Raw genomic sequence first — 27,690 nt, 5'->3', positions numbered from 1 at the left:
AACCGAGGCGCAATCGCTATTCACGATGTTATTTTTACCTCGTGCGGATGCAGTCGTCGTTTTCATTTCCCGTGTTCGAGTTCCGTCGGTAAATCGACATCTCGGATTATTTTTCACCCTGTCAAACATCGAAAGTATGAAAAGCGCGGGTTTTTTGAACCGGTTTATCGTAAAACCTCCCCAAAGTCCGAGCGAAAACGGCGAGATAAGAGGTGCTAAGTCAGACCGTGGCGTTCGAAATTTCGCTATGCAATTCGCATTTGTCGCGCGTCCGCAGTAGAACTCGCGGTGTTTGGTGCGATGCCAAGTTCGCAGCGCCGCGGTTCCGACATCGATCGTCCTCCGGAGAAAAACCGAGGGCCGTATTATTCGGTCTACAACAACTTCCCACGGCATTGCAAAACACTACGGAACAACCGTCCGCCAGTCGACACCTCGAGGTATCCAAGTGCCGTGAAGTTTTCGAATAATAAAACTAGGCGACAAAGACCACCGCCCAAAAAAAGATATCGGGTTCAGTCAGTCAGTGATCAGTGTCCTCCCGGCCCGAAGCCGTGATATTCGAGTCATCGGCTTCGCTGCGACGCGACGCTTCGAATCCGGATCAGTGCCTCGTTCTCTGCAACGTTTTTGATTAGTTACAACAGGTGAATATAGACAAGTGTTTGATATCTCGATCACTCACAAGTGCAGTGTAGTGTGTCATCCTAATCCAAAGCTGCGCAACATCGTTGCGCCATTTGGTCTGCGTAATTCGAGCTAATCGACGTACGTACGTACGTCTGTTTCATTTTTCAAGAATGTCAGATCAGCTGCGCTGCATTTTTTTACCACTTCGAGTCAACGTCGTCTCGTATCATCTTATCTAAGTGCGCGAGACTTTGTGACAAGTCAGTTTACGTGCGTAGAATGGAATAGTTTTAGAATTGTTCGTTTCGGAATTGATACAAACCCTGTCGAATATGTTCACGTGATAAATCGTAAGATGTTATGACCGACGTCGCGACGTGTCATTTGTCTTGTAAATTCGAGAAAAATGTGTTTAAAAAAAAAAAAAAAAATTACCCAATAAATTACAAAGTCAATGTTTTTACGTTGCTTTACGTCATAACGTTGTATGATTTAAGACGTGGCTCATTTTCGCTAGGGGAGTGCCTCTACTTTATGTTTGATCCATCAGCGGAATGGTGGAAATGATAATGAGAAGAAAAGAGTGAGATGAACTGTGTGGGCGTACACGTGAAATAGCGGATTAATTGAAACCCGGGGAAAGGAGAGGTCAGTTTACAAACGATAAGAAGACTATACTGCGACAGATCATTTTAAGGAACCCCGATCACCGAGATAAGGAGGGATGGGGGGGGGGGGGGGTAAAATATGAGTTAAACGTATGCCTAACAAAAAAACAAAAAAAAAAATAAATAAATAAATAAAAATTGTCAAATAAGCGCTTTTCTTTTGTTTTTACAGTGGCGTTAACCACTTAATTTCGTGCAAACTGACATGAGAGGGTCGTTGAAAATAGAATTAATTTTTGCCGGATCGAAGTCGATCCTTTGACAATCGCAATTTGTTAACGTACATTCGACGTTTGGCAACGGGAAGTGGCTATTTTCGATCGGAGACAAAGAAGCGAGTTCGCGCTTAGCTACACACGCATCATTGTTATTGTTAGAAAAGAGGTCGGAGACGTGTAGTTGGAGTTAAACTTTCGAGTTGCCTAATGTTTAATCGTAGGAAGCTACGGTAAGATAGATTCTCTCGCAGCGTAGTCCGGAGTGAAAATAACTTCCCGGATGTGAAGGATGATGAGTTTCTCAGTTTCATACCGATAGTCATTATCAGGAAAGTCTCGTTTGCGTTTAGTTTCATCGGTTAATCGCTCGTTTCCACTTTTTATCGACTCGGTCGAGAGAATTTTGAAAACGGGATATGAATTTCATAGGAAAAGTATATTTGAATGATAGAACCTGGTACGCAGGACTGATGACTTGAGTTTTTACAGCCTTGGAAACTTGTCAAATACAACGCAGCCATTATGCGGTTTACGTCGCGGATAGACTTTCTTTCTTTTTTTTTTTCCTCTGTAATCTTGATACGCGTGTATAATATTTCATCGTTGCGCGTGATTGGATATTAATTACACTACAACGTTCGTACTCCGTAACAGTAATTTTCCTTATCTCATACTTATTATTACACTTTCCGTGTACGCTGATTATCAGCTGACAATTTATTGTAGATTAATTGAAACGAAGTCGCATCGTTGTTTCATTATCCGATGAAAATATTCGGTTGCAAGGGTGAAAAAAAATGTCGATCGTTGTGCGATTCATCGAAAGAGTTTATTGGCCCTGATCGCGATCCTCGATATATTTGCGTATTTACTCAACTCACGAATTTACTTGGAAATCTTATATTCACCTTTTCGAATCTGATTGTGAATACAGCAAATTAAGTAACGCCTTACAATTAGCTTAAAGTCATTAACCTGCCTAATTTCATCCATTCTTATTACGCCTTCGCTGATACTTTACACTTACTGGAAACTGAAATATTCTCGTCATCAGGGTATCAAAGAAAATCAATTTCAGGATTTTCGTTTCAAAGTTTCGCTTGTTTGATTCAGATTAAATTCAGTAATCTGTTGCGTTAGTTTATCGTAAATTGTTTCATATTTTTTCTTCTCTTCGCGCAATGTTTCATTTTGTTCATCCGTTTCTGGAATTTTATCTGGTTATGTCGTCTTTTCTTCCTCCACTGTAAACGAAGTAGTCTTAATGATAATCTGGATAAGCCGCCTTGTATTTTAAATATTTTTTAGAATATCGAATGAATACCTTCCAGCATCTTCGAGGATATGACAAATGTCATTAACGATTCACGCTCGAAGTTTCATTTCAAGAAAATAAATTTTCGACTCGAGACAAAGTTTCCGGGGCGTTTCAAGTATTAAGAATTCATTCATTGCCGTTTCCGTTTCCGGAATTTAGACAATGACCGGAGACTTTGCGTCGCGTAACAGAGCGCTGAATATTCGCGGTTTTCCCAACGCACGTTAACACATCGTATGTGGAAGTGGTGACTGCACGCGATAAGTTTACTTACTTTTGCCTCGGTAGTTCGGTGACCATTTTGCAACCGTTGATATCAATTTCTCGTTCTCCTATTATTATTATCTAACTATTCGTGAGCACGGTTTTGTACGCTGTGAAATTTTTTTCCAGATCTAGAACCTCCGAATTTTTTCCTTTCTCAATTTGAAAAGCATGAGATTAAAAAGTGTTAAATAATTTCATTCATCTTTAAGGAAACTGATACGGATGTTCATTTAAAGTGCAATTAAATTCCAGTCATATGAAATTTTTACGAAGATTAACATCAACGTAGATGAAAACTTGACAATCTTTTTAAAAAAGGCAAATTTTTCGTATGCTGTGAATAGTCTTTATTTTCCGCAAATATTTCCGTGAATCCATGAGTTCTTCTGGATCGATCCAAGGAAGGTGACACCTGCAACCATAAAACAGAATCGTATTTTTAGACACCAGATAAAGTAACAAACACGTGACGAAAGAAGCGGCGCAAAATTTTACACCAATAAAAAAAACTGCGAATCGATGAACTCGTCATCGTAAAAAAAAAGAAAGAAACTGCACATTTATATCGTCTGGCGTGTACGAAGGTTATGATCGTGTTTATGATAATTGGGAACAGCATTTGACCGTGAGAATTTGCGAATAACTATCCAGTGAATTCATTTTCCGGAACTTGATGAAAGAATCAGCATTATTGTGTGCATTTCATTACGAGATATTCGCATATAATATAGCATTCGTAATATTTATACATTCGCAAGCTACGATGATTCGATTTCGCACTCCAATTACTGACACGTTCAATATTTAATTTCTTAAGGCGATGTTGATATCGATGTAATGATTTCGATCAAAGAAAAAGGAAACAATTAACTAAATTGAGTATAAATAAAAACTTTCAGTGTATGTTTGTAGAAAAAATAGTATCCTCAAAAAAAAAAGGCTATCCTGGAATTGCATTTAACGAAACCACAAAATTTTCTTACACATTTCTCAATATCGCGTGTTAATCTGAAAAATGACGAAACGTGGGAAGATTTCTAAGCGAAATAAAGAAGAAGTTGTACCGATTATCAATTCAATAATCTCCGGCGTGACAACGACCGGTGGTGGTTGAGTGAGCGGAATTATAACCGCGTGTATTTTACTTCGCAGAAGGATCCACGGGCAGGCAAGTCTGCGGTTCGGATTGAAAGTTCAACACGAGCCATGGCAAGGTTCGATAACGCTTCCTCGAGATTTTGCCGCAATAGCACATGAGTGTTCGGTGCCTCTGACAGAGTAGCTTCGGAGCTTGAGTCGTGAAGAACGATTTAGACACGCGGTCGAAACGCGACGAGTATCACCGGACCCTGTTTCGGGCCCTTCCCCGCAGCCATGGAGATCGAAAAGACCCTCGAGAATCTTCACTACGTTCCGATATTCTTGTTCATCCTCATACCGACGACCTTCATCGCCACGTAAGTTTTACCTTTCGAAGAATCTTTGGAAATTTACACCAAGAAAAATTTCATTCGTTACGGTAATTGGATAAATTCAGTAACAACATTTTGCGCTATCGTCGATCCTGTTTTGGTTATTGCAACGCAAAATCAGTTTCTGAGGTTTACTCTAATTTTTTAGCTAAACAAGGCTTTAACGTCAATTTATTAATTTCAAGGACTGAACGGTACCGGAATTAAAAATTTCTCTCAGTGTACGCTGTTTCAATACAAGTGTTTTTCAACTCGGAACAATTGAGCAGATTCACAAATGCTTTAAAACGACTTAACGCGGATCCATCGAAGTAAAAATGACGCCAAACTTAAGATGTCTCACAAACTGCATATTTGAAGTTTTCTTCAAAATTTCCAATTTATATTACGGTCTATAATTTTAATTTCTTACGTAGAAGTGATTCGACGATTTTCTTTTCCATTTGAAAAAAATAAATTGTCGTAACATGGGATGTAATTGCATAGCAGATCGACAGAGACAGGTATAAAACGTGACTGGGAATTTTTTTTATCATAAACACCGCCGCAGTCTTGTTCTGCAAATATCTAAAGAATATGTGGATTGACTTAAGACTTTCAGCTCGACTTGGAGTCTAAAAAAATCTATTGCAATTTCTCAACTCGACCAAAGAAGAAGAAGAAGAAGTAAAGTTTATCAAAAAACAATAGTCAATCACAACGTGCGATCAAGTAATGATTTCTCACAGCGTTTTTCAATCTTGACCGATAAACTCGAACTTGCGAAATACTTCCGATAAGGCAACTTTTTTATTACCAAAGAACAACTTCACGCGAGTTTCTCAACGAATTCTCACAGTTGTTATAAAACAGATATCCACGAGTCATATTATTATGGGTGCCTACTTTGTAATTCGAGGGCAAACACTGCACATTGCTTCAAATGCATACGTATACATATCCATGGAAGTTAATCAAAGTGCGTGTGTGATTAGTCGAAGTATAAGTCGAGTTGCCCAACCGTTCGCCTCTCGTTTAATGACTCTAAGGTTCTTATTAAATCTCAGGGTTTCGTCAAGGTCTTTTTCATGCAGCTTGAGCTGCTGCTGCACACGAATCAAGTAGGCGTTAAATTACGGATTAGAAAAAGTTTCAGCGATAAAACTCCGGTGACACGATAAAATCTACTAATTACTCAGATGCGCCGAGTAGTAAATAACAGCAATAAAGAGGCTGACAAACGTACCTTCTTTTTTTTTTTTTTTTTTATTCTCGGACCACAGAGAATTCAGGTCAATAGAACCAGACGGTGCCGAATTGCTTCTTTATTGTCATCGTAATCGTTAGCGTATATTTTTACCCTTTTCTAACCGTTTAAATACGTGACCGTTTGCACTTTGTTTAACGTGCCTAAATACACACTTGCAGACGTAAATGCAAATTATTCGCTGTGTTTATACTCGTAAGAATTTCATTAACACCACGGCACGTTTTACCAAGACGTGATGCAATACCTACTTACCAATCCTCGACACACGTATGCACACGCATACGTGTTTATACATACACGCATATCGTATACGTCGTCAGTTTAATTAGATGAAATTTGATTACACAACGTGTAATAGGATTGTTCAATTATTCACAGTGCTGCAACGGTTTTCGACTGTTGAAAGGTTTGAAAATCCACCACGGGATAGATTCACGGATACTACGCGATTTTGTACATCCCGCAGTAGATATAAAATATATTTTTGGCACCGGTTGAATACCCTGGCACTTATTTCTCATCGTCATTGTTATTATTATGTCTGAAAAATTACGCGGAATCTCAAAGGATGAAAATCTATGCGCGGTATTAAACGAGTCGCGAATCTTTTTTCTTGTTTTTTTCGCCCCCATTAAAGTCGTTGGAGTTGGACTGAAGGAGTTGTAAAAAAAAAAAAAATTTTAAAAAAAAATAAAAAAAAACAATAACACCAACAAGCAAAGAAACCAAAAGGAAAAAGTTACGCGGAGTTACGCGAATGAGAAAAACAAGATACTTGAAGGAAAAAAAAAAGAAAAAAAAAGAAATGATTTATCATACACTTCGGGCTATTCAAGGCTTGCCTGGGATTGTTACTCTCGGTTTTAAATCCGTCGATACGATAATATTCGCCGACAATGTTTTATTCTTTATATTATTATCGGCATCTTTCGCACCTACGTAACAGCAACGATAATACAGCCTAAGATTGCCAGAATTTTTACCCCAACTTAACGTGATGTTTACTGTGTCTGATAATGATTCAATAAAGTACATATTTGCGAATTCATCATTGTATAAATAAATTTCCAACAATTGATATCGTATCGCTTATAAAAACACTATAATCGCATTAGTATCGATGAAAAGTGATCAAAGATATGAAATTACGTACAAACTCATCGCACGTTATACCTAAGCTCACAACTTACGACACCTTGATTAAATGGATATAAATTCATTCTAATTCGGGTTGAAAGAAGTGAGAAAAACAAAAATAATAAAAAAAAAAAAAAAAATAATAAAATATGCGACCTGGTGTCGAATATTCATTAGGCAGCTTCTTTACGGCTTGAAACTTGTGTTTTTGGTGTTTCGAATTCGTACACGTCAAGATTTGTAAGACAACAACTTTTTGTTGTGAGAATGATAATTTCGATAATACATGCTCTTGTTTTATTGCAGATACATCATTGCCGTTACGTTGGGACACGTGGAGGCGGGATTCCCTTATATTTCAGACACGGCGACTTACCCGCCGGAAAGTTGCATCTTCGCTCAAATAATAAATATGGCAGCTGCGACAAGTGAGTAGAGAAATATTGGATAGCCGTTTACTTTGTGTAAACATCATTATGACTCGTTCTATATTAGGTAGGATCAAATTGACATTTCGAAAGAATCTCATGGGCACACTGAGCGGTAAACGGAAATAAAAATTTCTCTCAGTGCAATATATTACGCGATCACCGCCGAATTATTCACCTTGAACAATATTGTACGTTAATTAATGCGCTCGGTAATTATTCAAGTACGTAAAAACATTGATATTTGATAAACACGGTCCAAGTCGCATACGTGATCCGACTACCACACATGCGATTTAAATATTGTGTAACATCTTGATATGCGCGTACTTGGGCAGTTAAAGATCCTCCCACAGTCTATATCTTATCCACGAAGCATCTTCTAAGCATAACGTAGTTCTACAAGATGTTGCTGAATTTTTACTTGCATAAATCTCGCAATTACAACTTGACAGTAATCATGGAGAAGGTTTTGTGACCTTAAATCACAATGATGATAATTATTTGCCGATATGTTTACTGGTTCACGGAAGCCTTGGAAGTGAGATGACACTGCGATGCAAGGTCAAGACTTAAAGAGAGAGCGAGAGAGAGAGAGAGACAATGCAGCCTTCGGTCGATCCATTCACTGATCCGACAGTGAGGCTCGGCTTGACGTAACCGCGGGGTCTTTGAACCAGCCGTATTACCGATTAGGAAGTAGTTAACGTCCGTTTCTAACTGGCTATAAAGTATCGATGAAACGGTACACAAGCGTGTATAGACGGACATAAATTGCCGATTGTCACCGACGATGAGCGATTCCGATACGTGACATAGTGGGAAAAATGAGGAAGCGCCAATGCTGGAACGGTACCAAAGTCATCTCCGAAACTAGGGAAGGAGTGCCATGTACAAAGTCAAGCGAATTTGTCACTTCACTCAGTGATCACGAAGTAAAAACTTTAAACGGACCTCAAGTGTCAACTGACTTACACAATGAGGTTGAAGCTGGTGACGTTACTTTAACGATGCATGTTTCGGGAAATCGTTACTTCGCAACCTTGGGATTGTCTGAAATCCAGCAAGTCAATCGTAAGGAAGAAAACGTGTACATATTTTGGAAAGTAAACTTCTTGAAAGTTCGTACAAGATTGTAGAAAGATTTATTCCATGACATTTGGTTACCTTAATGTTACTAACGTCAACATGGTCTTCCTCAGTTTGCTACTTTCACACCAGAAATAGACTTGATTACGTCTAACTCGCTACCGGATCATTTTTCTCGGCAACGGTACGAGGGTGACGCGTCGAATTGGCATAAAAATTCTAAAAATATCTGCCGATGTGTATCCGTTCCCGAGAAGGTGTGGACAGTTAAACGATTCATTGTTCGTCAGCATCGGTACTGCTTTATGCAGTTGAACAACTGTTAGGTAGATTTTTTATTGTCATTGTATCTTTACAATTATATTATTGCTCCCATTACCCGTTTTCTCAATGATTCTAACAGTAATCGGATGATTACGCAATGAGTGGGTATAACGTTACATTCTTCGAGTGTATTATCTCCGTATTCAAGTGGTTTATCGGATTATTCAATGACCGCAATTTATTGGTACTCACATTGTTTACTTGCGAGAAAATGACTTGGCGAAAATTTCACTCATCACCGCTGGTGTAGTAAACTCGATGAGATGATAAGGTGTTTATCGGTAGAATCGATCCGCAAGTCGATGAGGTAAATTGTTGCTAAAATTCCGTGGTAAGCTACATCATGGGCTCACTCAGAAGTTCCATGAATTTATTCTGAATTCAAGACTTTAAACTTTGACCACCGATGAATAATCCACACAAACCGATTCCGACTCATAATAATGTCGAAAAGTATGAGAGTCCTTGAATTGAGCACCGCATTCTCACTATCCTTGACATTTCTACGACTTCGATGTATCGTTGTCTATTCCTAGTGTGTAAGAGAGTAAACAAGCTCCTCGCTGATCTCTGCTTCGTTTGTATTACAGTGTGCGTCGTTATCTACATACGGTATTCTCACACCAAGGAACTCTCCAGCTCCTACCAGTTCAACGCTTCGCTACCAAAGTGGAACAGGGCTGCTCTGATCCTCGGCCTCCTGACGTGCCTGGGATTGTCCATGGTCGCAAACTTCCAGGAGACCAATGTCATTGTCGTTCATCTGATCGGAGCGCTAGTCTGCTTCGGATGTGGAACGGCCTACTTTTGGACCCAGGTAAGCCTCGACTTGATCAAGGTCAGGATCAGCGTGCTCTTGCAAAAATAACCAGAAGCTTCGAACATAGGTTCTTTCTTCTCCCTTTGTGCCACTTACTTTCAAGTTTGATTCTAAAGCTTTGGGTGATTCATTTTTTTCAGGTAGTTTGCTCCTACTATCTACATCCACTGGGGTGCTCGATCAAGATTGCGCATCTTCGTTTGTCCCTGGTAGTCTCATGTACAATCCTGTTCATCATCGGCACCGTTACTGCGGTGTTGGCCCGTCTGAACTATCACGGTTAGTCGAGAGCAAGGTGTTGGAAAATATCCAGACGAGCCGTTTTGCAGGCATTTTTTTTTTTTTTTTGATCATAAATTCCTCGCGCGAACTCAACCTTCTCGCATAAATCTGCACCGGTTTGTATGCGAGAACGTAGTGGAAGGTTGATAAATAATTCAGTGGGTTGATTTTTTATCAGCTCCTTGAATGAGTCGAATAACCGATATTGGATGTTCGGGTCTTTGAAACCAACATGCATTATGCAATTATGTATATGCAGGAGACGAACTTGTGGCCAGTTTTGCGCACCGTTTAACCTTACGGTCACGCTGCAATGGGCGATGCCGGACAGAAACGAGATACCAAACTTCACAGGTGATAATTCAGCATGATGTTTTCAGGTAACAATCCCAGGAAGTGGTACAAGGCAGATGGCGGTTGGGAACTGCACATGGCAAGCACGGTTGCCGAATGGCTGTGTGCCGGATGCTTCTGCGTCTACATCCTTACCTTCACCGACGAGTTTCGAGGCGTTCAGCTGAAACGACCGAAGGTGAGCCCACTGGATCCTCATTACTTATTCATTAAGTTTTATCGCAATAGAAACCGCGGTGACAATGGCCAGGTAGCCGGAGACACGTGAGCAGAATCCCGAAGCTATGATCGGATTCTTCGATCAGGAACGATAAATATACTCTGATGCACGCTACGCACGTATATAACAGTTGATGATGATGATTATGAGGAAGGTTGAATCACCGAAGAGTATTAACGATGATTCTAGTAACCACGGAAATATCTTCCGCAGATACTGTTTAAACCGTGTCGCCTGAGGACCAGCAACGAGGTATTGAACGAGAGCCAGGACGAGGTGCCACAGCCGAAACCGCCAACGACGATCATTTGATCGGGCAGAAGATGGGGCGGCGGTCAGTTGGCGAACGGTATGGCACATTCGCCGGTGAACACACCTTGCCCGAGCTACAGAGTCCAAGCCTACGACTTCCTGGACGAGAGAACGTCGGTCGATCACCGGGACAACTACAACTCGATGATAGGACGTTCCCGGGTGTTATGCCCGGTGGAGATCCACGTCGACGCGAGTGTTGAGAACGCGGAAGGAGCAGACGGGTCCCGGAGGAACCTTCTGAACCTGGACAGCGACGACGAGAACATCCTCGGGAGCCGTTGCATGTTCCTTGGGGGTTCCCAGAGCTCGGACAACACCCCGGAGCGCGCTACCTACCCGGACGCGAATAGCCACAGCAACTACAACCTGCTAACCGAGGACACTCACAGCTTCGATTCATGGACCAGGAGAATTCGGGCGTCGCACAGTTCCGAGGCGAATAGCCATTGCGTGTCCATAGCCAACAGCCACGAGACGTACCGTGTGCTCTCCGAGAGCTGTAGCGACTGTCGGACCGGGCCAGAGGCCGAGGAAATTTCGGTTGAGAACCTTATCCCGCGGGACGAGGCCAACTACGAGATTGCCAACAGCCACAGCAACTACCAGGTCTTCTACAACAGCCAAAATCGATTCGACCTCGCATCTAGTCCGGCGCGCAGCGACTCCAGTCGCACCTCAAGGTCCACCGAGGAGACCAGCACCACATGCGACATCGAGGAGTGCCTTGTACAGATTGAGGAAAGCCTGCTCAACATTGAGCAGAACTTGCTCCAGGTCCAGGACCTTGATATTCCGGAGCTGAAGAACCTGCTGTACAAGAGTCCAAGCATCGAGCGTAGCTTGTTCGAAGTCCAGGACCTACTTTGCACGGAGAACATAGAGTCCGTTAAGCGCGGGCAGCTGTTCTCATTCACATTCAACGAGGAGCGCGACGAACTCGTCAAAATCTCGGGGAACGACGTGACGCCAGATTCCGATCACGACACCTTTACAAACGACGACAATCTCTTGCAGTTTAACGATGAAAAGCCCTTTGCAAGCGCGCCTCCGAATCTCGGGGAACTCGTCGGGACTTGCAACTCAACGTTCTGCGGATCGAACGACAAGAATGTTAACTTCATACCGAACAGTCTGAGCAAGACACCGACGAAGGGGCGTTTCAAGCAGGCAGGGAAGAACATTAAATCCTACTCGATGAACAGCGGGGACTTATCGTCGAATTACGGTGAGATAAATGACAATTTGAACAGCAGGATCGAGGACAAGAAGTTAGTGGAGAGTAAGAAGTGCCACAGTAGGACCAACTCGCTGGACGAGAACGAGATGATGTTCCAGGTAACGGGTGACCCTTGCTGGAGGGGCAAGTCCTCTTTCGAAAGCCTTCAGTTCAAGGGTGAAAACGAATGCGGTGACGGATATCTAGAGATCAACGTCAAGGCGAAATCGGACGATACGCTGGACAACAAGTCGCTGTACGGGAGAAAGCGAAGCGAGCAATCGAGTCGAAGGTCGAGTCGGAAGTCGAAGGAGAATCGGCTGGCCGAAGTCGAGGCGAAGACCGACGAGTTCCGGCGAAAAATCGAGAGCATAATATCAAGTCGACAGTCGGCATTGCCGAGCGGTGAGAAGGCTAGGAAGAATTCAAGGTCGAATATAGGCGTCGGTAATGTGACCGAGACGCGGAAAAACTCCCAGGAGAGATCACCCAGAATGAGAAAAAGCTCCCTGGACAAAATCACCGCCGGAAGAGGAAACTCTCCGAATGCAAAACCGTTCAAGTCAAACAGCTTCGAGAAACGGAAGCGGAAAAAAACGGGCCGCATTCAAAGCTCTGACAACGCCGCCCTCGTTCCAAGCAAGCTGATCTCTTTGTCGTTGTCTCTTCTTCTCGCAGCGCTTTTGCAGGCTGTCAGGTGCCTCACTGATCTCGTCGACGACGCCTTCAGGTCCGTAAGCTACGACAGAAATGGACTAATGGAGTGAAGTTCATCGCTCATGTTTTTTCACTCTTTCACTTCATTTTTCATCATCACTGTTCGCCGTTTTGGACTTTTATTTTTTCGCACATTTCACGTGTCGACCATTTACGGTTCGACTTTGAATCGTGACGTTATCGAGCTTTGATAAATTTGATAATTTCGTCCAGGAAAGTCTAAGTCTGTTATGCCTGTATGATAATTATGTTATTGCGCACATGCGTAATGTCAGTGAATGTGATTTATTATAATTCAGTCTCTTATCGATTTTTCACTTCTGCAACACAGAAGCTATGCATTATGAACTAATAATTTTCGATCAGTTCGATATTTTATGGGGTGAAAAGACAATTCTTTTGTTACAGATTTTCGTCAACTCGTTAAGTTAGATATCTGGTTAATTTTTATTTATTTTAACCAAACGCCTCTTCGTCGTAATTTGAAAAAAAAAAAGGAACAAATGGTAATTTCTATTTGGACTTATTTTCATGAGACAAAGCCAGGTAGGTCCGGAATTTTTTTTTAAGAAAAATTAGTGATCGACGTCGAGTAGTTGCGAATACCCTATTTTTTCAGCTAAAAGTAATAATATTACCCCAGCGCTTGAGACTTATCGTAAGTCGAAGACTAGTCAAACCAAATATATCGTGAGAGTAAAATAATTAGGTCTATAATATACCTCCTCCTAGTTTCATTAATACACGTACAATTATCGACTAAACATAAGTATGACGATCGCTTATATATATCGCGCTATCATTTAGACACGCATTTTCTCAAGCTTGAATAACGTATTCCGACACCCGCGTAATTTTTAACAAAAGGTATAAAAACCAATTATTCTATATATATAAGAGCCAACAAGTTAAATTGTCCATCGTATCGTCGAGTCACATCGACGATTCCAATTTTATCACTCTCCTATTATATACGAAATAAAATATGGACGATGACATTGCATGGCTATGAATGAATGAGAATATCGTGTGTGATAAATTGAATAGTTAGCGCTAAATTCGACGAAATCGGGAATTCGACTGGAAATATTCTAAAATTATCTTATCAAACGTAACAATTATAATGCTTGTAATAAACTATGCGAATTGATAGAAAATCGATTAGGAAAATCTAATTTGATTTTATCAAATTTGGCGAAGAAATGGATTAGTTAAGGATTGAAATTATAATGGCCTAAGAAAAAAAGTAGTTTATATCGTACGATAAGCTTCCGCATAGTTTTTGTATAAAGATCAGAATAACGTCATTGTACAATTGTAAAACAGAATAAGAAATAAGAATCAAGAGAGTTCGGAGCTCGTTTAATCATTACTATATTTTGCGATGATTCCGGCAATTTTACGCATAAATCGTGCATGCGACATATTATTATTATTATTATTATTATTATTATTATTATTATTATTATTATAACAGTAGTAGTAATTCAGGTTCTCGTTCCACCATGTAAATTATTGCCATAGAATGTATAAAACGCAATGTGTAAAAGTTAGGTAAAAAGCAAATGATTACTAATTTTTTAAAACATCCTTGTTTTTATGATATCGAAGACTGCAATTTCAAAGTAACGACACATCTAAAAAAAAAAAAAAAAATCTTCATTCTTCGTAATTTCAGAATTATCAGAAATTCACTAAACCATTTTGGAAACTTAATTACTGCAATGTCATCCTCACATCGCGTATGAGTGATTTTTGCCCAATGATTCGTTGCGTTAGGACGTTACAAACTTTGACGTCGTTTTCTTTTTTTGTGTTATACGTAAAGAAAAAAAAAAAAAAAAAAAGTCTGCATATTGTAACGTAATTGTACGACGTCATTTTACGATAATTTTCAAACATTATCAGTATTGTGAGAAGTGCATTGGATACGTGAGAAACAAGAGTATGTTATTGAATATTACAATTAAAAATAATACTAATATATACGTATATAAATATTTTCGAAAGTGCCTAAAACTAAAATAAAATTATCGATATCAAAAATGTTATAATGAAATAAAGATCGTGTGTGATTTTCAAGGTGCGATGATCGTAGCCTTACCCCTTCGTATATAATGTGCGTGAATTTATATCCTCGCATTTTCAAATTCACACGAAGCTTTATACGACTTTTATTAACCCCCTTGCCGAGAACGTTTATTGTTAGAGTCCTAGTTTCAGTCGTATATGGAGGTATGTGAACTCATTGAGGGAGGATAGAAAGAGAAAGAGATAGAGAGAGAGAGAGGGAGAATAAAGAATAAAATATACGTCTATATCGAGTGTTATTTTTATCTCCGTTCAAACATTCGGCTGGAAAAAAAATCGGATTTTATTAGGCCGTTAATTTTCTAGATTGACAGCCAGACAATCCGGTTTGCTATCCAACCGCCATTCGGCCCGATTCCATTCAAATTCACAATCAGTCAAATATCGATATGGATAAATAAACTCGGACGAGGCGTCCGAATGTTTTGTGAATATTTCATTTCTTTATTTATTGTTCCGATTCGTTTGATGAAGCAACGTGAAAACTTCGTTTGCAGGATTTATGCTCAAGGGAGTTGGTTGACCAAAAATCGATACCTTTCATTTATTTTATTGCCACATGGCCGTACATTGAGAATTCATCAATTTGATAAATACTCGATGCATGACGATCTTGGAATAAGATTAATAAAAAGTGAGGTTTGAAATTTTCTGAAGACACTTTAAGGATGACAAATCTGTGTATCAAAGGTTCGAAAGCTTCGACGTTGAATTCAATTCAAGCAATCAACACTTCAACGTTAAAGAAAATTTCATACCATACATTTTTTTCCTAGAAAGGTCCGATTGTCATTAATTGCGATGCGAATTGGTTCATTATTTGAAATTTGTTTTACACAGCTGTAAAAAAGATGTTGAGATCATTTTTAGAAAAAATAAGTGAAACAAAACTACTCGGCAAAAACATATGGAAGACTTAAATTTTCTTTACCAATAGTGTTTCTGGTTGACAATGTTTTTCCATGTAAAGAAAGAAGAGACTCTTATACCAAAATTTACCGGTATAATAATTAAACTTCATTGTCACTTTTCAAACTCCGATTTCATTGTTTTTTCATAATTTGTTATTTATTCCAGCATTCTTACGCCACTTCGTTTGTCTAGCTCCCCTTTATTTTTATTTCAGGTAAAATTGAAAAGACCGTTGGCGTGCCGGAACGGCAGAATTTCATGGCCTACTTTTAGCTCGAGGTACGGAAAATTACAAAGATCTTTGTCCTCCTAACGAGGCTATTTGTTAAGAGGAGCAAGCGCGCGTTCCGTCCCTCCTCCTCGCCCTTTGTTCGAGGGTTGTGAATTTCATCACTTCGTTCAAACGATTGCGCGTATATTAAGAGCCTTTTTATTAGCAAGAATAAGTTCGGCTGCACGCTGGGTACCAATTAATTTCATCGCCGCCATCATCATCATCATCATCATCATCATCATCATAATTATCATCGGCTTCATTCCACGTTTAAACTTATACGCGTTAAAACTCATTCAGAAAATTTGGGTTTAAAAGGAAAAACGTTTTTAATTATATATACGTAAATTTTTTTTTTTTTATTTATTATTTTTTTTTTTTTAGACAAAATTTCGGTTTTAGGTCAACTCTGAACTGCTGTTGTGCGATTGATTGGGGAAGGTCGACGAATAACCGACGATTTATACAAGCAGCTGAAAAAAATACTGTAGTTTTATTTTTATTCTTAGCCTTTAAATTCGATTTTCAAAAATCGTCTATATTTCTTCAGCTTTACACTCGTTTCACTCGATGCAACGTTCCTCAACTTTTTTTACACGATGATTTTGAAACGGCTTGCTAGATTTTTACGAAATCTGGCATAACGAACAACATCATAATGAAGTGAAAAGTAAATGATCGTCGCGAATTTTGTTACCTGCTGAACATGTCGAAACTCGAACTATAATAAATCTTTTTTTAAATATGAAAATCTGAAATTAAAAATAAAATTAGCAACTTTCAGTTGTGTATTCGTTAGTTATTTGGAAAACTTTAGCGTATCAACAGCAGCGATTTAAAATCAATTCGAAAATCAATGGGAAAAGGGTTATCACCCCCTTGAATGATTTGAAACTTTCAACTACCTACAGAATTCCAGGATTACGATCAGTTTTTAAACACCGAAAACTGACCTCGCAATGAGACTGAAATAACTACAAACTCTGCACAGTTTTGAGTGTAAGATTAACACAAAGAAATCGACAGTTTATCACACATTGAAATAAATATACATTTTAAATTTGCAAAGTATTCAGGTTTACGTTACGGTACTTAAGAATACGAGGGTTTGATTTTCGATCACGTTTTTTACCATCGCTACTGTACAGAGGAGGATTCCCTTGGCTTTAAAGTTGCGAAGTGAATGTTGGAAGAGGCCAGCTTACGATCGCCGAGGGTGTAATACGACGACGAAGAAAGAAACCCTGATAAAGTTAACGGCTCGGTTAATTTTCGTTGGGAAAGAACAGAGTCCCGTACAGCGATATTCGGTATCCGCAAAAACGTAATTTACGTACAACACGTACAGAGGTATCCTATGTGAGCCGATGTTTGCTTGGGGCAAGGGACGAAAGGGGGTGAGTGAATTCCTTCAAACTTTTACGAGTAAATACTCCATTACCGTAATTCAATGAGCCATGAAGAGACACTCTCTGCGACAGCAGGTTCGATCCGTGCTCCCGCATTAAAGCGCTACGTACCCTTCGGTATTTCGCGTTATTAATATATACAATAACCGTTAAAATTTTACGTCAAACAGTTTACGCCCTCGCTTCGGTCTGCGCCGCGGATATTAATCGTTTAATGGTGTCACTCGCTGCCAGTTTATGATCGCATTTATACTCTTCATGTCCGCGCTGGGCGGCGCCCTTAGACGGGGTGAAATACTGCACATTTCGACTCGCCATTTTACCCTCTACCACTCGGCTGTATTCAATTCGTTGAAAAAATCTGACGAATATTTCTCCAATTTTTTTATTTATTTATTTATTTATTTATTTTTCATGGAATTATTCAAGAATTTCTTCTCGTGAACTTGTGTGATATTTTTATCTTATCGAGACTTTAATATTACGAAAATTCTGTTAAATTTGTGTTGCGAGTTTTCCTTCGATTCATTCTGGATGATTTTTCTCGATACAGACAATTCGAATTAATATCATTTACATCGCTTTTACGACCAAGCATTAAACTGTAGATAATCTCAAGGATTCTAGGATTACGAATAATATCCAGAGATTGTCGTTCGGATTATTACAACTACAGGAATATATAACGAAATTTCTTCTACGGATCTACATATTTACACGAGATTATTATAACATTCAAAGAGATTACGAATATCGTATATATATACGCTGAAAAGTTATGCTTGTAATAATCCTTTGGGATGAAAAAATTCCTTTGAGACGTAGATAAAACAGGAGTACTTCAAAAGACCCCTTCATTTAAAAGTCTGTACACAAAAATTTTAATCAAACCCGGATAAAAGTTTCTTCGTAAAACTCGTTACAAAAGAATCTACATATTTAATTACCTTGAAGATTACGAATCCAGCCACATTTATCCAACTCACAGGTTAATCTTGTGTGTTATCCTGGTCACGTATAATCCTGTATCACTGTTGATCAGAACGAATCAGCTTTATTTTCACCTCAATCACATTTAATTTATTCGCGCTTCATTGATTTTTTAGAGATATTCAATCTCACAAATTGCATGCTGCGCAAATGATTCTTATCGCGTTAATCAACATTTTCAAATGCCAACTACGAAAACTACCGATTTTAGACGTAAACGAGAAACCGAGTATCCGATGTTATCGTTACAACGCTCGGCGATCGACTGACCGAAACTTCGTTTCTCGTCTCGTTAGTAATTACCGATTCTTCGCAAGGCGGAAATTCCCGAAGAAGCCTTTCGTCTTGTCACGATTACGCAGAGCTGATAACTTTTGACTCGTTCCCAGACATTCTTGACAACGAATCTGAAAACAGGAATGTTTTGGTAAAGAATTCATGTTCGATTTATATCAACGCGCTGCGGAGTTCCGGAAACAATGGCGGCCATATTTCGATCTATTTACACCACCTCGCGACTTTGGCCAACTCGTTTGACAGTCGACGAACGAATACCGCAAGAGTGAATATTGAAGTAAGTTTTTCTCGCCTGGCACGAGTGGAAAATGTTCACAACCTCTATTTTTAATCAACCGTAAAGCGAGCGCGGGCTTTGAATAAAATAGAAGTGTCTATGACGTCACGGATGCATTAGGGGAACTCGTTTTCAAAGACGAGAAGAGTAGCGTAATGAAAAGCATTTCCCGTTTCTTTGATTCAACGTTTGCGTCCCTTTCTCCGATGATATTTCCATCGGATCTGAATATCGAGACGCGTTTCAATAGGGCATACAAGCCGGGAGTTATGCTGGCAGAGGTTTAGGTTTACCAAGGTAGTGGCGGGAAACTGATAGGAATAGTGAGGCGGATGAAATCGGAAATTCACTCCTATTGACAGGGATTGGCGGTTGGCTTTTCCTAGTGTGAGTGGCGCATACGTCGAGCTTCCGTTAATGTAGCGAGGATATGAGCCTGGGCGCAAGTCAGCCGGAAGCAAAGCGTCAGCGATTGGGATTGCCTCTGGATAGGAGAAACGCAAACAGCAGAGAAAGAGGGAGAAAAATAGAGAAACTCTCACGCTTCCGCAACGTCTCCTATACCTTTTAACCGTGTTCTGGGTCACTTCGTACGCAGTGTCATTCGGTTCTCACGCACGCAGCTTTGTCTGTCATCATGCATCACAGAGGTGAATGAGCAGAGAGAGAGAGAGAGAGAGAGAGAAAGAGAGGGAATAAAAAAACCCTTAAATTATTCCTCAGCCGATATGAATTCCTGATCGATAACTCATAAATAAAACAGTACACGACAGCATCAACTTGTATCTTATCGGTGTTTTCCATCGCTCTGATACCTTAACAGCATGGGATGTAGGGTGATGGATTATTTCTTATTTCTGCAGACTCGATCCCAACGAAATAATACCTGCGTCAGCAGTTTATGAGTTGTGCCCGAATATGAACGAGACGTCCATTACAAGGACCTAAGAAAGCACTCGGAGGGAAGCTCCTCAGTCCCAAACTTCGTTCCAGGCTTTCTCAAGTCGATTTAACGGAGATTCAAACCATCCGGAATCAGTCGATCACAGTTCTTTTGTAATCAAGGTGGTTGATCAGGAGTGAAAGGATGAAGATTCTCCGTGATTATAACGAATCGAGTCTTCGGATATAAAGATTTTACTTGGAACTTTAACGAGGAGTTTGAGAGGAATGAAGAGGTACGAGCAAAATTTATTTATAAGCGTTACATCGTCATACGGTTAAGGGGACAACGAGTGCCTCTTTAACGCTACCTAACCTAGCTCTCAACGCGGGAAAAGACGGTGCCAAAAGATCGGAAAAGAAGCGCAGGGACTAGGAGGTATGAAAGGTGGTGTGGAAGGCCGGAGGCGAGGACTGATGAAAGATTCATGTCAGTCGAGTTTTCTACCTTGGTTCTCTCATCTCGCTTTTCTCACGTCCGGACAAAAACTCGTCGTAAATTCGCCGTCTTAGTCAGCGTCCACCTTAAACCGCAAAGGGAGTTTTCAATTCCCCCTATATTGAAGTACAGCTCTGACCCCCGAATCGCACGTCCAGGATAAAAATAAATCCAAGTTTTTGAAACGAGTCGCGATAACCTCGCCCGGTCTTTCGCCTTCATTCTCGGTTCGTTATTAATTTCGTTCCAACGCGAGGGTAATTGAAATTGGCAGTGATATTACACCGGCAACGCGGGTCAAACAGAAGTCAAATCCCACCTCATAAAAGAAGGTAGCTGAAACGAACCTGCAAAAGATGAAAGCCGGGAAATGAACAGCTGCAAAGGAACGTAAGACCGGCCAGCATCGGCCGAGGATTTATTATTTCTCAGGTCAAAGGTCAGCGGGAGATTGAACGTGGAGTCTTTCTCGAGTTCGCCAAATTCTTTCGGACTTTGATGGGTGGTCCTTTTACAGACTCGGCTTATGTACCTTTAGCGGACTTCGCTGTATGCGATCCCATTCGGAATCTCATTTCATCCTGACGTTGGAAAACTTGACACGATGATCACTTCGCAGGTTTTCCTAGTCCGATCGAATATACCGCAAAAAATATACGGAGAAATTAAAGCAGTATATAAAAAACCGGGGGGTTCCGTAAAAACTTGATTATTTCTTTTTATTTTTTTCATAATTTTCAGTAATATTACTAAAAATTAACGAATTCCCGGACTTTTCTTTCACTTGTGCTGCGAGACTCTGCTTCTCTTCAAATTTCACGATTCTAGGTAAACGGAATGGTTTTAACGAGTTAGTTTGTCACATGAATATGGCTGTATCTTTTCATTGCGTTAACTTGAAAGCTCGAATTTTTCACACCTCCAAGGGACCGTAGACTTTAGTATTATTAATTTGAACTTGATGCCGGAACCCGTTTCTGAGAAAAAGGTTCTTGACAAACTGCAGAAAACAAAGTGATCCTACCGAGGTTCCGTTTTTTTTACCTTTTTAGGTACGTAACCCCAGAAGCTACGCTCATATCGGGAAAGTAATTAGCAGCGAAGCTGGGAATTTTAATCACACGCATCAACCTCCACATCCGAAATCTCGCAGGTGTGTGGCTCGAAAGTAAAACCTAAAATATTATTCCCTCGGTTTTTCGTCGGGCGAAACATCGTTCCGACGTCTCTCCAACGTCAAAAATGTATCGTCGGACGGGGAAAGCAACGGTACAGCTTGTTCGACACGACGTTTCCCAGAGTATTTTCTTTTCACCCTTTGCCCCGGCACGTCTGACTGCCTCTGCGATTTATATGCATATGTAAAACGTGTGGCACATACATCTACCAGAGATTATATATTCCTATATCGTAGCTTTAGGTTAAAGTATATTATACATTGCTCAGTTTCTCATTTATTATTTTTTAAACGTTAAACAAGCCCCGTATTCAAATTCATGCTTCCGCTTTCTTGGCATGAAATTTTTGTTTTGCGTTATTACTTTGAGAATTTCTTAAATTCACAAAATTTCGAATCATTTATACGCAAGCTAAAACATTTTTTTAGCACCTGCTGTATGTCATTAGCTTGAGTTTATAAATTTTACGATTCGGGGAAATTATCGTTTTTTGTAGGTATTACGTTTTTAAAGAAGTTTGACTTTTTTGACAGATAAAAAGCAATCAACGATATGAAGAAATTTTCTGGCTCACTGAAACCAATTTCGGCTTGTTGCAGATTCATTGGTCAAACAATTAATCAAAGTCTATCACGATTGATCTATTATTGAAACAAGAATAAAAAATCACCTGGACCAGTTGATGGATTAGTAGAAAAAATTAGTAGCGAATCAAAATCTTGAATAATGGAGTTGATGGAAAAAGACATTTAATCCAAATCTACGATGAATCGTTTGATCAAAAAACTGTGTAGTTCGTTTCTGTGAAATTACAAATTCGAAATGTAGCATTAGCTGCGTGATGACGAGTTTGATAAGAAAAAGAAAAAAAACTCCAGGTAAAGTTACGATCAAAGCACAGATTTTAGTGAATCCGGCTTTTCCAAACGGGGCGGAGTTGAAGTTTCGATTGTTAAAAGTTTCGAAAGCGCCTAATTACGATTTATTTTGTGGTGAAACTTAAAGAAATCTAACTTTGAAGAAACAACAAAGTTTCGAGTAATCGGAAAGCTGACGGCTCAAAGTTCCGAAATGATAGATTTTGAAAATTCAAGTTAGGATAGAGCAAAGTTCCGAAAAATGAAGGTTTGATAGAGTAAAATTTCAAAAATCAAAATCTACTCGCACAGCGTAGTTTACTCAACGAGCGGGTGCAAAATATGAAAAAAACCGAAAATGAAAATGGTTCCAGGATTCCGAATGTGAAAATATCGAAAATCCAAAACTAAGAAAGTTCAAAGTGGAGAAATATCACCAAGCCAGAAATTCACACGACTGAAAATCTTGGATCATTCGAACCTCTGATGTTTCCTCAAGGTTTGAATATTTTACCTCAAGTTTCGCTTTCGGAAGTTTTCAAAATGGGAATTTCAACCACGACCCTTCCAAACTATGCAGCACGGTCGTAAAACGATGAAAGTATATATATCGCCGCGGCAAGGTTTTCGCGCATAAATACGAGGTCTTGATAAATTACCAAGGGCGACATTTATGTATTAGGAAACCGAGCGGGTTCCGCCCGTGCGATCCGTGGCAAATGCATCGCATATACGTATACCTTACAAAATAAAACGCGAAACACGCGAGCGAGTCGAGGGTTAAGTTTCATGACAAAACCCAACCCTTGTTGTTGTTGTTTTGCGTGATTTGTCAAAAACCTTGCCGCCTGACGGGAGATCTTTGAGGCTTTAAACACTCGTCAAACTTCTCTCGGCGACGATTCGTTCTACCGTGGAACACGAGTTATGAACGCCATTTTGCGAAAACCAACGCTCTGCGATTCGGGTTAATTTACATCACGCTCTGATAATTTCAGTTTTGCGTACATAGGAAAATTACGCCCCTGCAGCCTCGAGTAATTAGCCGTATGCGACGCGAAAGGTTTTTCTTAATTTTTTTTTCCTCCACACTGCCGATTTCAACATTTTCATCCCTCGCTTTCGGCTTATTTCGGAGTTCGCTGTAGGCTCTTATCGTCAGGGCAACGTCTCAAGTCAGGAGGAGGGTCCACGACTACACCAGCAAAACTTTTGGCGACCCTGGAACTTCGGAAAGTGATGAAAATCCATGTCACCCGTATTCGGGGACCAGTTTCAAGCCTGGAGGAGTTTCCCTCCTCCATTCTCAGCCAGCTGTATTAGCGCCTGAGTAACCTATGGCGCATTCCTTGCCAAGTATACCAACGATCAACGCTTCTTCAAGATTTTTGTATCCAGACATTATAGTCATTTGTTTGTAAACAGTGCTTGAGCTTAAAAATGTACGCATACGAGTATTTCGAAATTAACGTTGTTGAAGTGAAATCAAGTTTCTCCAAAATTCGATTAATTTTATTTTACCTGAAATATAGGAATTTCAACCTTCGAAAACCTTCTACAGGTACGTCAATTCTCATGCAAATTACATGTATTTTTCGCCTTCTCTTGTCATCGTTTTGGATTTACCGTATACCGAATTTTAAACTATCGTATAAAACTTGAAACTGACCGCTTCGAAACACAGTATACGATTATTGATCTGGAAAAATGCGGTTTGAAAATATTTAAAAACGTCGATCAAAAATTACTTCGATTTTACAACATAAGCGAACGTTTCATTTTTTTCTCTGTAGATAACTGTCGAATAGCTAGAATTTAATTACGTAATTCTGTGAGAAATAAACTCAATTTTATAATTGGGTAAATGACATGGAAAATTTGTAAGAAAAAGTTAGATCAAAAACGAAATGATTCAGTATTAAAAATTGGACAATCTGGCATGGAATGCCCTGTATAGCCAAGGAGAATAAACGTCAGAAGACCCAGCTTGATTACTCTTCCGTCCTGTTTTCTCGAACTACGCAAATTCTCGGTACATGAAACCTCGCAATACAACGTCGCCAAGAAATTCGGCTTTGCGATTTTGCGGAATTCGCAAAGATCCTCATAAATTCTCTAAGCTTGGATGGTACGCAGCAATTTACGCACTCTGCAGCAGCGGGATGAAAAACGGGGGGGAAAAAAAAAAAAAACAAGGCGTTACGAAGATACGATGTACGTGAAGAAATTAAATTCAGAGAAGCAAACCTGTGCTAAAATTTTTTTCGCGCGAAAATGAATATCTGATATTAATCTTAAGTCGCGTTCTTATATTAGCACACAAGGTAAAGGCACCGGCGTCGTTGTACTTTTTTCGCGGATGGGATAAAACGCTTTTTCATCTATCGAACGGATGCCGGTTAGACGCTAGGTAACCCCGAGGGAAAGAAGTTGGATGTATTTGGGTTTAGATCCGAAAATGCGAGTACGAGATAGAAGGCGATGCTGGGAATCAAGGGTGGAAAGGGAGGAGACGAGGGGAAAAAAAAAAAAAAAAAAACTCAAGGAAAGAAAAAGAAAAAACGAAGGACGGAGAAGAAAGGTAGAGGAGAGACGGCATAGTGCGTTGGTACCTGTACGAAATTGAAACGAACTTATTCGGAACGCGTAATCCTTGATCAAATCTTACAAACCTCATTTTCGACCTCGGAAAATCCTCAGGATTTTTTCCCACGGGCCTGGTTTTGGATGGTCTGGAAATTCCGTGTCGGGGTAGAATCTAGAAAAAAAAAGAACAAGATAAAAAAGGTTAAGCAAATTTGCCTCGGGTCTGAAATGAACTGTTGAAACAATTGAAGGGAGAAGGCAAAATGTCGAAAAAATCAAAATTTGCAAATGGTATTCGATTGGGTACCGTTCGAAAAAATGGTTGACGATGGTTCAACGCTCTTCATTTTCTCCGCCGCAGAGCAGCGTGCAGAGAAAGGTTTCCCTGTTTTGTAATACGATCGATATTACACGGTAAAAGTAAAATAAGATGAATAAAAATACAGTTGAAGAAAAAAAAAAAAAAAAAGGTAAATTACAAGTCGCGCATACAAGGTCCTTCAGTAACTCGACAGCATCTGACGGGGGTAAAAAGTTTAGCGAGAAACCAGAAACCTGCAGGGTTTAACCGGACAAATTGCCGGTGTAGCAATTCGTCAACGTGTTTCTTTTTTCCCGGGGCTCCTCGGCTTACTTATGCAAACTTTGCCCCCCCCGGTAGACAAAGTGAATTATAAACACACCGCAAGGTGGATACATATTCTATCTATATACTCTGAATACCTCGAGTTCTCCATACTTCTCATTCTTTAAGGTAGTTGGTTAGCGACGGTAGCGCCATCCGACGGGTAATCGTGAGAACTATATTTCACGTATAATCCGAAAATAAATTTGGCAACGTCGCGTGATTTTCTTTTTTTTTTTTGCAGTCTGGTCGAACCTTCGACGTTTACCTCGCTGTAATCCATATTTTTGTAAATCAAAGTGTCGGATCAGTTACGATTTAAGGGGAAATTCGCAATGGAAAGACAAAAAAAAAAAAAAACAGCAGAAAAGTAATAATTTGAGTACAGGGCGTAATGTGCATACTTGCGACGTTGCCAAATGTAGAATTGGATTTCTCTTTTTTTATATCACGTTTTTAACTATTAAATGACTGAGAAAATTAGCAAAAATTTGTTGTATTGTTCATAAATATCCATTTTACCTTATTCAATATTTCTTACCATCCTATAAACATTTTATTATAAGACAGCCAACTCGAAACAATCAGTTTTTATATCCCACTTCCTATCTACACAATATAAAACAGCTCAGCTTTGAAATAAAAAAAAAAAAAAACTCGGTAACTAAACGGTAAATCATTTGAAATTACTAAAAGAATTGTATAATTAACACTCACGTGAATGAAAAATTTCCGAAATTATTACCCAACTACATTAACTCATATGATTTCAGTATAATTGAACACCAGCTGAGGGCTTGGGCTATTTCTGGTCATTTCTACAATTGCTAATGTTCCGGTGTATCAAATTAATGTCAATCAAATAATCGACGAACGGTGTTTCCGCAAACGAGACGTTCGTTTTCCATGGAATGAATTTCACGGGCAAACACTTTTTTTTCTCTTGCTGCAATTGGAGTCAATCGAAAAGCTTCACTTGGGTAGTTTTCTGAGCAGAAATTCAAATCATCTCTTTGTTCTCCACTTGAAGAATGAGTACCGAGAGATGAATGTAGGATTTTTTCATCCATCAAATAATAATGAGCGAATGAGGAAGTTTTTATAACACATAATACGATTCCAATTATAGATGCGACAAGAAATCGCGATGGCCTTGTACACTTCTTTGCTATAGTATTGCTCTTCGCAATATTTTAAATAATATTTTTCATCCACACGCTCATCGATTCACAGTGAAGACCCAGGATATCAATAACGACTGACCAAAGAGTCGAAAGGTCGGAACTTTGATTGTCGACAGCTAATTTTTTGGGTTTTTCGGGCGGCTATTCGAAGCATCAGCCGGTCTCAATTTTTGATTCCGGAACTTTCATATTTCTCTTTATCCACATTCTGGGCCTTGGTCATTCGGAATGCCGACTGTTCTGAAAATACTTTTTCGGATAATAGAGCGTTTGGTTAAATGAACTTTTGGGAAAACAGTTACTTGGGTACGCTGATCGTTCGTTGTTTTGAAATTCGTATCACGAAAATTTTGTCTTTGTCGACCAGTTCACTTTTTGGTCTTTCGGGATTTTGAGCCCCACCTTATTATCGCAAAAATTCCGTCGATTTGTGAGCGTCGAATATTTTTCCGACGTGGCGAAGGATCCTCAAGTACTGGAGTCTGAAGACTCCGTTCATTATGTAACTGAAATCATATCAGTGTGGAGCCATCAAACTAGACTGATTCGAAATACAACGTTGTTCAATATTTAGCATCAACTGATTCGTTTGATTCTGGTACCGTCACACGTGTGTGTCATGCGCGCCTTTCAATACCCTTGACATATTATGTAAGAGATTGAAGAAATAAAACCGACGGTAAAAAACGCGATGCTTCAAGTCATGGATGTGGTAAATGATAGCCACAAATCACGTCAAAGTACCGGCACGGAATGCAGAACAATTTTTTTTCACTCACTGTCGAATTTAGAACGATACAAGTGATAGGAAAAAAAAATGGAACTGTGTTGTGGCACAGGATTTTCCCTATTTTTTTTCCACAATCACCTGGACGGCGTTGACATTGAAATTATAATTCAACTAT

At 39.6% G+C, this 27,690-nt stretch overlaps 1 protein-coding gene and 1 long non-coding RNA gene across 3 annotated transcripts; one reads left to right on the top strand and one right to left on the bottom strand.

The window, feature by feature from the left end:
- The first annotated feature begins 307 nt into the window (after window positions 1–307).
- On the top strand, window positions 308–10,827 carry LOC124308449 (DNA damage-regulated autophagy modulator protein 2). 2 transcript variants are annotated; one of them, XM_046771173.1, is made up of 7 exons: window positions 308–647; window positions 4,254–4,558; window positions 7,266–7,387; window positions 9,391–9,638; window positions 9,761–9,899; window positions 10,283–10,434; window positions 10,690–10,827. In XM_046771173.1, exons 2-7 carry the CDS (start codon window positions 4,476–4,478, stop codon window positions 10,786–10,788), a joined length of 843 nt encoding a protein of 280 aa, XP_046627129.1. In that variant the 5' UTR covers window positions 308–647; window positions 4,254–4,475; the 3' UTR covers window positions 10,789–10,827. The 2 variants fall into 2 exon arrangements, with proteins under 2 accessions (XP_046627129.1, XP_046627130.1); XM_046771174.1 differs by having other exon boundaries at window positions 315–647; window positions 9,391–9,617.
- Window positions 2,318–27,530, bottom strand: LOC124308455 (uncharacterized). Its single transcript, XR_006908993.1, has 5 exons — window positions 27,188–27,530; window positions 25,063–25,148; window positions 18,358–18,807; window positions 3,109–3,513; window positions 2,318–2,760 (listed from the first exon to the last, which is right to left on the bottom strand). It is a non-coding gene; the product is annotated as an uncharacterized LOC124308455 (long non-coding RNA).
- Window positions 27,531–27,690: the final 160 nt, after the last annotated feature.

This window comes from Neodiprion virginianus, chromosome 7, assembly GCF_021901495.1.
Source record: "Neodiprion virginianus isolate iyNeoVirg1 chromosome 7, iyNeoVirg1.1, whole genome shotgun sequence".
NCBI lineage: Eukaryota > Metazoa > Arthropoda > Insecta > Hymenoptera > Diprionidae > Neodiprion > Neodiprion virginianus.
The sequence above is the reverse complement of the archived record's forward strand: the minus strand, read 5'-3'. Positions and strand labels throughout refer to the sequence as shown.